The 13,905-nt window shown below is 26.6% G+C and overlaps 3 protein-coding genes across 3 annotated transcripts in view; 2 read left to right on the top strand and 1 right to left on the bottom strand.

Annotated features, from left to right (window-relative positions):
• LOC113549291 (protein NDRG3) overlaps window positions 1-13,905 on the bottom strand; it is a 52,733-nt gene that overhangs the window by 22,370 nt on the left and 16,458 nt on the right.
• LOC113549293 lies at window positions 2,273-4,933 on the top strand. The gene is made up of 4 exons (XM_026950523.1): window positions 2,273-2,350; window positions 2,466-2,767; window positions 3,517-3,767; window positions 4,320-4,933. The coding sequence occupies exons 1-4, from the start codon at window positions 2,290-2,292 to the stop codon at window positions 4,909-4,911; spliced, it is 1,206 nt and encodes a 401-aa protein (XP_026806324.1). The 5' UTR covers window positions 2,273-2,289; the 3' UTR covers window positions 4,912-4,933.
• LOC113549292 lies at window positions 10,611-12,724 on the top strand. Its single transcript, XM_026950522.1, has 4 exons — window positions 10,611-10,711; window positions 10,972-11,270; window positions 11,367-11,810; window positions 12,275-12,724. The coding sequence occupies exons 1-4, from the start codon at window positions 10,615-10,617 to the stop codon at window positions 12,722-12,724; spliced, it is 1,290 nt and encodes a 429-aa protein (XP_026806323.1). The 5' UTR covers window positions 10,611-10,614.

The raw sequence follows: 13,905 nt of genomic DNA, 5'->3' as shown, positions 1-13,905 counted from the left end.
GTAGGTTTTAAATGATAAACATTACGTAAAACATTTCATTTTTTGGACTTTAAATTGCATGCATCTAATTTTTAAGAATTTTTATACATTCGCATTACCATTACACGTTTTCTACTTAACTTTTATTATACATTTAACATTGACATCTTGGGTTGTTTCTACGTTATTATATAAAATTCGAATTATGCACAATCATTTAGTTATTGAGTTGAACAATATCAAAATAGTGCAATAATTGTATAGATACTTTTGAACCATCAATAGCAATAAGTATAATAGCTGTATTAAACATTTTATAATACATTACTGATGTCTGAGAATTATTACCATCATATAACCATTAAATAATGTTAAATATTCGAGTATAAAATCGAACGGTATACATTTTTTTTTAATTAGAGAATTAATCTTTGGATATATAATATAAGTAGATGACCTATAACCTCGTATTCCTACTGTTATTCATTTATTATACATATTATTTAAAATCTACTAACGGTTCTAATACCTAATAATATATTTTTATATAACCTAATTATAAACTCGTAAAAATAATTATATTACCTTATTAATTAATTAATTACCCATTAATAATACAAAACCATTAATTTGTAATATGCATATCACATTTAATGATATAATAGCTTTATAAAATAATTAATCATATAAACAGTCAATAATTGATTAGATTTCTTGGTTAGATAAAAAAAAAAATTAATTAATATTAAATTAATAATTATAAAAAAACGAATTTTTTATGATAATATTAAACAATGGATAATTTTATAATATCATTAACAAAAATAAACATTGTAAAAAAACGAATAGAAATACGATAGTTAAACGAACGTAGGCAGCTGCATAGCACAGATGTATTTAAATTCAAAATAAATTAAATTACTTAAGAGCAATTTTCAGCAAATCTCAGTTTACCATAAAACATGATCAGGGTCTATTTGAAAAAATGCTTACTTGTACCAGTTGTACTTATATTTCTTAATATTCGTGCTTTTCTCTAAAAACGCAGAATAATTTGAAATACGATATTTTGTAATATATTTTGCTCTGTATTTTTTTTTTTTTTTAGAAACTGTCACTACCCTAAATCATGATTACTGAAAAAGAGATAGCTATGAAAATACACATACCTCAACATAAACACCTCATTTTTATAAAATTCCGAAAATCTATATAATGTGCCTTCAAAATATAATAGTATTGAATATAAATGTACACAGCAAAAGAATAGACACAATAAGTAGAAGTCTTATCAAATTAATATTCATACAGCATTTAATGAAAATACATATATATTTAACATTTTTAAATGAAGAATATCACATTCATTAGTTATTGATATTCGATGTTTATCAAAACCTTATCCGATTAAGAAATAAAAACAATAATTAAGTAACTAGTATCATATCGTTTTAATATTGTATATAATATATATAGATATATGAACTACAAATTATTAAAATTTTTTATTAAATTCGTTTTAAGTAATGTTAAGACAGTTGAAATATCAAAATTCAAATTATGAATAAAGCTAGGTTAATCCGGTTCAAAAATATTTTATTTGTTACAGTACACACAGTATACACATTAATTTTTCTATCCATACGTCATATTTTGATTACGAGAAATTAAAAATACTCGTATTGACCGTCCAATGTGAATGTCGAAGACAAATGTCAAACTAAAGTTCAGTTTTAGTTCTTTTTTAAATTTACTTATAGACATCAAAAATTACTGCAGAAGTTAAACGATAAACAATATATTTTGTTCAAATCATTAAATCTAAAGCATTTGAATAATGTGGAAATACCATAGAAATAAAATAAAATAATGATTAGAGTTCTCTGAAATTAAAAATTAAATTTGTTCGTACCTTTTTAATTGCTATCTAAGTATTTAGAAGCAACAGCATATTATCATCTAATTAATATGTTTAATGTACGCGTTATATATTTATAGTATCCTATTATGATGAGTACCACGAATATGTATTTAAACGTGTATGCTAGCAAATATTTTATTAACAAATATCAATCTATTAATAATATAATACATAATACTCGTAAAAAAACATTTGCATAATTTTGTGAAAATTCATTTACACATTGAGAAAAGCCTATAAAGAATGCAAATCAACACTTTATCGATAGCGCATGCAGCCATTATCAGTATTATTAAAACTTAAAAATAATAGAGGTGATAAAAAATTATATATAAAAGCTGGTATTGGCGTTGAAATTAACATTACAGTTGTTCCGTAAAAGTGGAAAAATGAAGTTAGTGATCATTTTGACCGCTAGTTTGGCTTTGGCCACGGCCGCCACGCTGCCGAGTACGTATATCATTATTATATTAACATAATTATTTTTGTTTTCGTAACTAATATTACTAAATTATTATTTATTTACCCCATAATGATTGTTAAAACAAAAATGGTATTTTTTCAGATAAAAAAAATAACAACCAAAACGAATTGTTCGAATCGAATGAAAACTACAATAACAACGAATATGTCCAAGAAAAGGAGGTACGTGATTCCATTGCAAACTCTTTCGACGCCATCGTGAACGTCATAAGACAATACAAAAATGACGTTGCAAAATCCGACAACTTTAGAACTAACGAAATTTCCGTCCAAGACACCGTAAACTTCGGTTACAACGCCGACACGTTTTTGACCAACGTTCGCGTCAACGGATTGAAGAATTTTGACAGCCAAAACTTCACCATGGTGTGGGGAGAAGATTTGGTAAGCGTATTTAAGTATAATATGTACATTGACACTCGATTTATTTATTGAAGAGTCAGTCGAAATTGTTTTTATGGTAGAATTGTATTCAGCTATGTTTTTTGGCATTGAATATAGTGTGTATACTACAAATCCGCAAATAATGATAGTTATGACGTAAATAACTTTAAATATATTTAAATGCTTACAAACAAATTTACAAAGTTAAATTTAATGTTTTGAAAAATAAGATAAAAATTTTAATTTTTAATCTGTTAAAAGTAAATATGTATCTACTTAATACCGAAGTAATAACATTATATTTTAAATTTTTGTATATAATATTTTATTTGGGATGTTTGTTAAATTTAAATTTATAATTTTATATTCAAAAAAATTATGCATTTTTAAACATTTTTATATATAATAATTATTATTTTAGTGCTCGACTATGGAATGAAAAATATAGGTTCTCGTTATAACCAAGCAAACTTAAGCAATCCTTTTTAAAATTAAAATAATAATAACAAGAATTTATTTTGTAAAACGTAATATTTAAATTATTTTGACTAACAAAAGTGTATTAAATTAGAATTTTATAAATGAATCACCCTGCAGTGTATATGGGTTGACTTTTCAATTAACTATTGAGTGACATGCTTTTAAACATCAATGCACAATCGGTAAAACGAATCTAGTCACGCTGAGCCCTGTGATTTCCTCGTGTTATGTCCACAGGGAAATTATATAATTTGATTTCCTTTTCACAGATCCACGTCGCTAACGGCTGGAAAAAACTAGCGGTCAACGGAGTGTTTCATCACATGAACACCGTGGCCAGACACAGTGGAATATTCCATTTAGACATTATCGAACCTAAATACAAGGGCGAAACTTTGCTCACAAAAAACTCAAACGTCTACCCGTTAATGTCGAACGTTGACTCCTTCAAGTTCGTTAAGTTCATCGTCAACCATACCTCGTTGCCGGAAGTTTTCCAAGACGACAAACCTCAATTTGAGTGAGTAATTCGGTCAATGTAAATAACAATTAACGGAGATTCAAATGAAATTCAAGGAGCAAATTTTTTATTTATTTTTTAAATTTGAATTAGCATTATAACAAGTAACGAATTCTCATTCCTACATCACATTTAAAATTTAAATATCATGCAATAAGCAAAACAACATTGCAACATGTATTATTAAACATCAAACATAATATTATAAATGATCGTTAATAACAATAAAAAATGTGTTTACATTTTTAATTTTTATTAAATACCTTTAATAAAATAAAATTTTATTTAAAAGATGAAACGGACAAAGACAAATTTATTTAGTCCAAAATATAAACTAATTTGTTAATAGTTTTCAAAAAAACTTGGTCAAAGATCGTTCCGATATGATATAAAATTAAAATAACACTATAGGCAAAAGAAAAAAATATGACATTTTTCGAGTAGAATAAACACCGGTAAGCCCTGATATCAAAGTCCTGTGCATAAAGTGTTATCAAACGACAGCCGTAACCAAGTTTTAAGATCGAAATAATTTCTCTTTTTTTTGTTTAGTTATTTCGTCAAAAACACCATAGCCCAATACGTAGCAACCGCCGAAGCCAACAACATGTACAACGACGTCGCTCTGCAAATCAGGAGGATCATCAAACCCTACATGGTGTATCGCAGCAACAAGATCGCCAGCGAAACCGTGTCACCGATCACCGGCGATTTGGCCGACGGTTTCCGTTTCGAGTTGAAAAACCTCGATTTCGACAACTCCAAAAACAACTTGGCTAAGATTCCGTTCGTGCAGGTGAACAAGACCAACGAGAGCTACTCCGCCAAACTCGAACTCCGCCTGTTGGACTTGACCGGAGAATTCGACAGCGTCGTCACATCCCCCAATGGCAAGAGTTACAACCATAGAGCCACGTACAAGACCGACGCCGTCAAGGTGGTTTGCGACTTGGACTTCGTCGAAAACATAGTCCGCACCGCGGTCCACGTCACAAGGCCCCAAATTCAGGTCTCGTCGACCGACTCCGATTCCGCGGTCAACTGGTCTGACGTTCAAAAACAGTTGGTGCCCCACTTTAACGTTTACTTCAAGCGCACCCTCGAGAGTGCCATCGACCGTAACGTCCACCAATCCATGATGTAATTAATTACGAACGGACCCTCGGGACGACTATACATTTTGTTCAATAGAAAATAAACCAGCAACATTTTATAATTGTCATAGTGTATTAAAAATAAAGACGATAATCGATAATAAAACGATGTATTGTAGTCAATTCATTTATAATAATTGTACGTTTTCACAAAACCAGACGAGTCTAAATCGTACACGATTAGATTTCCTAATATTCTTTTTAACGACATAATAATATTGTTTTGTGTGCACAAATGTATAAACAATATGCAAATGTCGTTGAAACCGAAGAAAGCAATAACGTTTTGCATTAGGTTTTTTCAATTCATCGGCTTCATAGTATGGATTATTATAGTATGCATTGTATAAATTTAAAAAATATTTAAATATGAATACAAATGGAATTATTAAAAAGTGTGTCCGTAGTAAAGCAATACCAATCGTTTAACTTTTTCAATATAACATTAAATTTGCAAGTAGCCATTGCAAAAGTAGAAAATGGATTTTAATTTATATGAATTTATCAAATACTAAAATAAGTAGTTTATTTAAATCAAAAATGTTTACTCATACATAGTACGTATTGAGTTCAATATTTTAAACATTCTTCTAGATCTAAAAAAAAAAAAAACTATGCTATTTTTTAGTATTAAAAATAATACGGTATTTAGTGTAATCAGTCTAAGTTGTATTGATACACTAAAATAAGTTAAACAATAGAAAATTTAATTTTCAATTTAAAAATTGTCATATATAATATTTGTTTATCAATTATAAATCAAATTATAAACCAATACATTAGAAATTTAATACACAAACGATTTATCAGAATGCTAATTTATCCAAGTATAAGACCTATATTGAAATGGTCACCGCTGCAAAATATTATTAAAAAGCACAGAAAGAAAAAATAGAGACATATAGTAGAAAAAATGTTGTCATCACTCGGATAGTTGGCTAACCTCTACATAAGCTAAAAAACTACTGTAAAGTAAAAATACTATTATATTGTTTCTATGTTATAGAAATCAATGATAAATCATAATAGTATGACATAACATTGAGAATGATGATTTTAAGCAGAACTTTATTTCGTTGAAAAGTTTGTTTTTTATGTTTAATATATAGTTTGTTTAAATTTTAGAAATTTTCATAGTTTACACGATTAAAAAAAAATAACTTTTTATGCTCAATTTTGATTCAAATTATTCAAAGGCCACGTCATAAACAATACTCACGAACAAAAAAAAAAAATGTTAGTAGAAATATAAGAAGATACCTTTGTAAAATCAAAATCTGGAAATTTAAAATATAATAAAACCTTGAAAGATAAATGAATTTATGATGAGATTTGTAATTGTATTACGTTTAGGTACCTGTGTATTTAAAGCTCTCGTTCTTAAATAACCAATTGTTGTATTTAGTATTTTATAGTAATATAACTAAAATGGAATATTCCATGATAAAGTTAAATCAAATACATTTGATAATTATTATCATGCCTATTATTACTATAATATTTTTTTTCGTTTTAAATTTGACTAATGTATGTTTAAGTCCTTTTTTTATTTTAACGTAGAATGTCATCATTTTATTCGAATCCGAAATATAGGTTTTATACTTTCATATAATATCATCAAAAGTCACTTTATTATTATCATTATTTTATTTTTTTTTATTACAGTTCGATGCCTTAAAACGTTAACAAAAGCGTCATTGTGATGGACTGAAGTAGATGTGTTGACTACGTGCCTCGCCTCCTTTTTTTCCCGTTAAAATAGATTGATATAGAGTGATATATTTCAACGGTTTACACACAGCTTGCAGTTTTATCTACAAAAGGTCATTGTTTCCCTCTTCTTATTTTTTTTCATATTTATTGCAACACCGAGAATTGTATTTACTATTTTAATAAATAAATAAAAAAAAAAAACATTAATCGTATACATTCTACGAATGATTTCGAACAACGAGTGTAAATTTAAATAGCTATTCACTATGTACTATTTATTACGATGCACTACTCGCGTATAAGTACCTCCTAATGGTGATTGTTAAATCATGGTACTATTGAAAGTTGTATTTTAAAACGTATTGATAAAAGTTTTATGTTATAACGATTAAAGTAATAAAAAAAAATTCTTTAAAATTTGTTTTAGTAAATAATTGTATTATTAAATGCTACTGATAAATATAATAAATGCTGTTATAATTTGTCCAATCATAAAAAAACAATTAAATACAATGATAGGTTATAGTGATTATAATCATATAATAGAGATAATAGAAAGTATTCGTTAGATAATATTTTATGGTAAGTTAGTAAATACTAAAGAGTAGAGAAATTTTAAAATATTATTGTTTTTATTTTTTTGATAAAATCTAATTTACAATTTATCAAATCATTTAAAATTGTTACTTTTAAATTAAATTTCAAATTTCAGAAATTATATTTAATATTATTCAGTTACACATCAAGACTAATAAAATACGTTTAAAAAAAAAAAATATTCAAATTGTTTTCCAATTAAAATCCATAAATTGATTGTTTGTATTTTAAATTAACACCAGAATGCATTTAAAAATTATTTGTGAAATTGTAAAAATATTTAGGTACCATACAAAAAATTCAATTATTCAATAATATTGATACATATTTTAAATATTTTATTATTTAAAATAAAACCAATTAAATAATGATACACAATTTCCCGCACTGTGTTGGTTCTACTATATGTATAGTAAAAAAAAAAATTAAAATTAATAATTAAACATTTTAACAAAGATAAGACAACAATTGGTTGTATTTTTTGTTATAAAATAACCGTGTATTAACCAAAAATAATTATTTTCTTAAAATAAAATTTAAAAATATGTATATTATTTTTCTATAATTTATTTTAAATTAATATTTTATCCGTGTTACTTGCATTGATTAATTTTCTGACCACTTGACCTTAATTTAAGACAATACACTGCATGTTTATTAAATTATTTTAAGGCAATAATAAAGTAGATAACCAACAAATAATTTATTAAAAATTAAGAAAATTTAAATCTTTTAAGTCGGAAAATATATTAAATGTAATGTACACACACACACACACACACACACACACATATATATATATATATATATATATATATTATCAGCTAGTTTATATTAATTAAATAAACCAATTCAATAAAAACAAATGTACGGAGGAAGTACAGAGGAAAGTATCCTAAAATGAAATGTTAATGCTACTCACAAAAGAACGAACCATAAAGCAAATGCGTTCTTTTTATTTTATTTTTGTATTGCATTTTGTAGGATTGCCTTAATTTCGTTTTTAAATTTGTTTTTAGAATTTAATATATACGTGAACGCTTTACATTGATATTTATTTTAAAGACCAATGTCATAGTCAAAAAGTAAATACAGGGTGCGCCAATACAAGTTGTTTGCATAATGCTTTACAAAAAAAAAATATTGCTTAAAATTATTGTATAATTTTCAATTTCTTGTTGTTGTTAATTAATCATTCTAAATTGTAGAATAGAATAAATTAGTCAACACAGTTAATCAACTGCAAATTATTTAAAAATAAAAATACATTTTTTTTAAAACCGATTCAATTGGAGATGAAATTATGTAATATACGATAGTATATGATATTAATTTGTTTTGTATCTTACTCATTATAATACTTCAAAATCGTTATATAAATAACCACAATTCAAAATATTATTGTTTTTAACTATCAATTTATTTTATATTGGTCTTAAAAATATAAAATTTCTGCTTCGACTACTAAAGAGCCATTAGCATCTTATTTATATTTATATACATTATTACATTCAAGAAAAAAATGAAGAAAAAATAAAATTTAAATTTAAATAAATAGATAATATGTATGTACATTGTAATAATTTTTATCTAACTATTAAATTGTTTAAATAGATTTATTCGCTTTTTATTATTTAGCCGTTTTGGAATTTGTTTTGTTCTTCGTAAATTGATAATGTTTAGTTTTTTTTCTTTTGGTGAATACGTTTTAGCCAATTAAAATTAATCTACGAAATCTGAAGAAAAAAATGAAAACTGTACTATTAATCATTATTTTGTCTCTAGGTCCCTATATATAATTAATAATTACCTATACCAGCACGTGTTGTACATAAAAAATAAATATAGTTTAAAAACAAGTTACAACGTTACCTGAAATGACCTAATGACTTCTATTAATAATATACCTCACTGGCGTGTTGTATTTAGTGATATCTATATTTATATCGATGCGAATATTGACTTTGATGATTGTTAATGATACCTTATCGGATTAATAAAATATTTCATACTTTCATTAAAACATTCCTAAAACTATTAAATTATAAGTGACTTAAAATGTCACATACGTAATATTTAACTACAAATAAAGTGTAATAGTGTCCTGTATAGTTAATAATTGTCAAATAATAAAAATAATTGTAGTTAAATGATAAATAAATAAACCAATAATAATAATACTATAATAGTAATTGATTATATAAAACTGCCCTTGTTTAGTGGTAAGTTATTACTGAAAATTATAAGCACATTGTAGATGTAATTACACACATTGAAAAAACTACAAGTATACATTTATAAGATTGTATTATTAGAATATACTAATTGAAATTATTACATCATTGACATTTAGCAGCGTATAAAACATTAAATTGAGCTACATTAAAGACGTAATAGGAAAAATTCGAATGAAAATAAATATTAAAGAAACGAAGTAATTTACCGGAAATATTTCCACACGACAAATTGTCAGTAGTTCGTACTCATAAACATATTAACAATGATAGATAATATTCAATTTACATTATTCCTATAGATATTTTGTACTACAAATCATACAATTTTTACAAGTATTAAACTATATTTAAATTTCTAAATTCTATTGTTGTTATTTTAAAATTTAACATACATTTTAATTTTCCTTTTTATTACAATTGACAGTGACTACTTTTACCTATCGATTGGGAATTGTATATCATTTTTTATTTTGAAGAGATATTTTTAAAATTATCTAGTTTGTATCCCTAATTGTAAATAATCCAGCAAAAAAAAAAAAAATGTAAAAAATCAATACACTTACGACATCCCCGTTTTTATAACAAAATCATCTTAGTTATATATTCAAAAAATACCTATTATAGGTTTGAACTTGTCTTGGATTATTTATTAAACTGTATATAATCTTTAAATTGATTTTATCATAGATTAAGAAATTTAAATAAAGTATCCCCCAGGTATATTGTTTATTATTATAAATTTGTAGAATCCATAATTTATAAAATATATCATCTCAAGTTAATTGTACATACTATATAATCTATTCTATCGAATAAGCAATATTATATTTTTAATACACAATTATAATCTATAATGAATTAAATCTAAAACTTATCTCATATTTTTTTTAAATGCATCAATATTATACATAAATACATTTGCAATTATTAAAATTCACGGAAAGTAATAAATATGAATAATTTGTATGCATTTTCTGGTGTACATATTGCTTAAAGGTCATACAATTCTATATTAATATAGACAACCGGTCGCCATGTAGACAAAAAATCCAATTGCTTCAAATCACTTAATCAACATTTTAAAACGGTTAAATACGTTAGGACGGAGACTTTTACAGGCAGTTCAGTGGCAATTCCGACAGCAAAATGAAGGTCTTAGTTTCTCTGTTCGTGTTCGCTGCTACAGTAGCAGCAATCAACGCTACTTGTTTGTACTGCAGTAACCACACTGGTAACTACCAAGGTACTTTATACACATGTTTAAACAGTTTTGTCTAATTTTTATTTAATTAATACGCTATTTATTTTTAGTTAATTTTTTTAGTTTCAAATTTATACATATTTATAACTTGCAACATTAATTATAAATCAAAATTGTGTAACAGTGTGTTCAATTTCGTTTTGTTTAAAAAAATTATTTTGTTATACAATATACTTTTTTTTACATAATAATGTATATAGGTGCTCTTAACCATTTGGTTTCATGAAATGTTTAATTTCTAGAAATCAAATACGAAGATCTGAAAACTTTGGAAGATTTTCATTATGGTAACCAAAATAATAACAACAACGAGTCCAAAAGCGTTGCCCAAAAAATTAGAATTATTCTGAAAGCAAGTCAAAAGTATCAGTTATATGTCGAACAAGCCAAAAAGAATCTTAAATTCTCAGACCCAATGAGCTTAGTCGATGCCACCGAGTTCTTGAGCAACGGTGAAATCGAATACAGAAACGCCAAAATTCAAGGTTTGGGAAATACAATCTTGAGTGAAGTTAATGTCGACCAAATCGCCGATAACATGGTAAAATATATAAACAATTTAAATAAATACTAAATAATTTACGTTATGTGTCCAAAGTTATAGAATGCGCTAAACAGTACAGTGTGTATTTTCTAGTTTTTGGTCACCGCTAATTTGGAGAAAGCCGATATCTTCGGTGATTACGATGCCGCCAACTTTAAAAAAACTGAGTCCGGGCAGTTCTACATCACACTGAGAAAAATTGAATTCAAAGCGAAGTTTCTACTGAACGAGTTCATGGAAACTCGTCCAGAAATCGACTCCAAGTCGCTGACATTCGGTCACCACGAGTCCGCGTTCACCAACATGGAAGTATTAAACGAGTTGAGGAGCGGAAACGACCAATTTGAAAAGCCGTACATCTATTACTACAACTACCTCAACAAGATAATCAAACGCCGTCTCGCCGAAGAAATGGCCGTCAGTTTCGCACCCCTAGTTGCAATGCGTCTCGCCCAAGAGTTGAGATCGACCGTATTGTTCCCGACAAAAACCATGGTTGTTCCAAAAACCAATGCTTACATTGCTCCCGGAATACAAGTAAGATAATACTAATCACTGTTAAATAAGAGTGGCGAATAAAACATGATCATATACGATATTCGTTATTGTCATAATCTCTAGTGCCGCGTTAAAAAAATTACAACTCGTAGACAGATTTTTTGGTACCACCATTCTAAAAGACATTTAATATATTTTTACAACCATTTTTATAAGTATTCAATTAATGCCGAAAAAAAAATAATATTTATAAAATATTATTTATTGACATAATATCAGACACTATAATTGAAAAAATAAACGTTTTAAGTTTATTATCTAAATAATCCTATATTTAATAATTTTACAAAATATTTAAAACTCTAGGCTTTCGGGCTCTATTTACCATCGGCCCTAGAGCTTGGAATTCAGTTTTCTTGTGTTGTTTCCACTCATACTGTTCATTATAAATAATATTCACTATCTATTTATCTCTAATGAAAAATCTAATATAATCATTACAGGCCAAGATTTACAATACTATGTTTAACGACTTAAGCGGCACTAACAAAATCCAAAAGATGGTAAACTACACTATTAATGATGATCAAACCGAAATGCTCTTCTGTTTCACATCATTCGACCTAAGAGGAAACAGCGAATGGGCTTTGGAATACAACACCGGAAACGTGTACAATGGCAAAGCTTCGTTTGCCGTTGACAACATGCAAACTATGATTGTCGTCGCCAAACCCATCGGTCAAGGACACATTGTGAAGAAGTTCTCAAAGACCACCCTCAACGGAGTCACAGTTTTGTTGAATAACGATAACAACTGCGAAACTATCAGGAATTTCGCTCATGAACGCATCCCCAAAGTCTTGGAAAACAGCATTCAAAAATTCATCGACGAACAATCTGAGATGGTATTGAGTAACCAATTCGCCCTTATTGGTTTGAAATATAAAAACTAACGTAATGTTATATTAAACCAATAATATATTATAATGTAATACACAAATCAATAAATAAAAATCAAACATTACAAAAATATAACCCAATTGAAATTATTTTTGAATATCATATGTTATAAATGCTCACGGTCATTTGGTTTAAGCTCGTTTTCAAGTATTATTAAGTTATATCAAGTACAAAATGGTTTTCGACAAATGTTCAATATTTACAATAATAAATAATTAACTATGCAGTAGTTAGTACTGTAGTACACTATAGTAGATAATAATAAGTCATATTTTACGCTTATTTTCCATAAAATCACCACGCTTTGACAATTTATAGTTAATTTCACAACCTAAAGATGTATTCAAATTAATTTAATAGAATGCATAGGTACACATCACTTGTGTGTTGATTTAAGGGCGATTTAGCCAATCAAACATATACATATTAATAATATATTGGTAGAGTGGTAGCGTTGTTATGCGGCACTCACGCATAAAGTAGATATGATTTAACATATACCTATATGTTAGATTGTGAGCGGGGTCAAGGAATGTATTTTTAATTGATAATAAATCTAAACTAAAAAAAATATGATTTTGAACATGTATTATGAAAAACAATTCAACGTATTATTTGTCATCGGTTAACATCATTTTCCTTTGAATAATATAAAATATATCCTAGGTATAACAAGTTTTATAATTTAAATAAATTATTTCATTTTATTTCCACAGATATTTTTAAAGAGACATAATTAAATGTAAGTAATGCAAACAAAATCAATAACATTAAACTGAATTAAATTAAATTTAATGTTATAAAATAGTTAGTATATTATAAGGATTGTAACAACTATAAAAACGATCATTTTAATCTACATAATATTATTAATTGTATGCAAAAATTAAAAGTCTTACTCAGTAACTCAATTCGTTAATAAACCATTAAATAAATTTTATCTTTCGTTAGCGTATTGTCACGATATACGTTCAATGTAGGTAGATCACTTAGTTGTGTACTAAAATAACACTATATTATTATATCCAAATCAAATGTATATTTATATACACTTATATCGTAGTATGCCTATTATGGTCACTTATCATAATGAATGTTGAATAACGCATTTAAAAATCATAAGTACTTGCTTATATCCACAAACGCATGCATTTTATAACATTTCGCCAATAGG

Source organism: Rhopalosiphum maidis, chromosome 1 (genome assembly GCF_003676215.2).
Source record: "Rhopalosiphum maidis isolate BTI-1 chromosome 1, ASM367621v3, whole genome shotgun sequence".
Classification (NCBI taxonomy): Eukaryota; Metazoa; Arthropoda; class Insecta; order Hemiptera; family Aphididae; genus Rhopalosiphum; species Rhopalosiphum maidis.
Note: the sequence above shows the minus strand (reverse complement) of the source record. Positions and strands in the feature narration are given on the sequence as shown.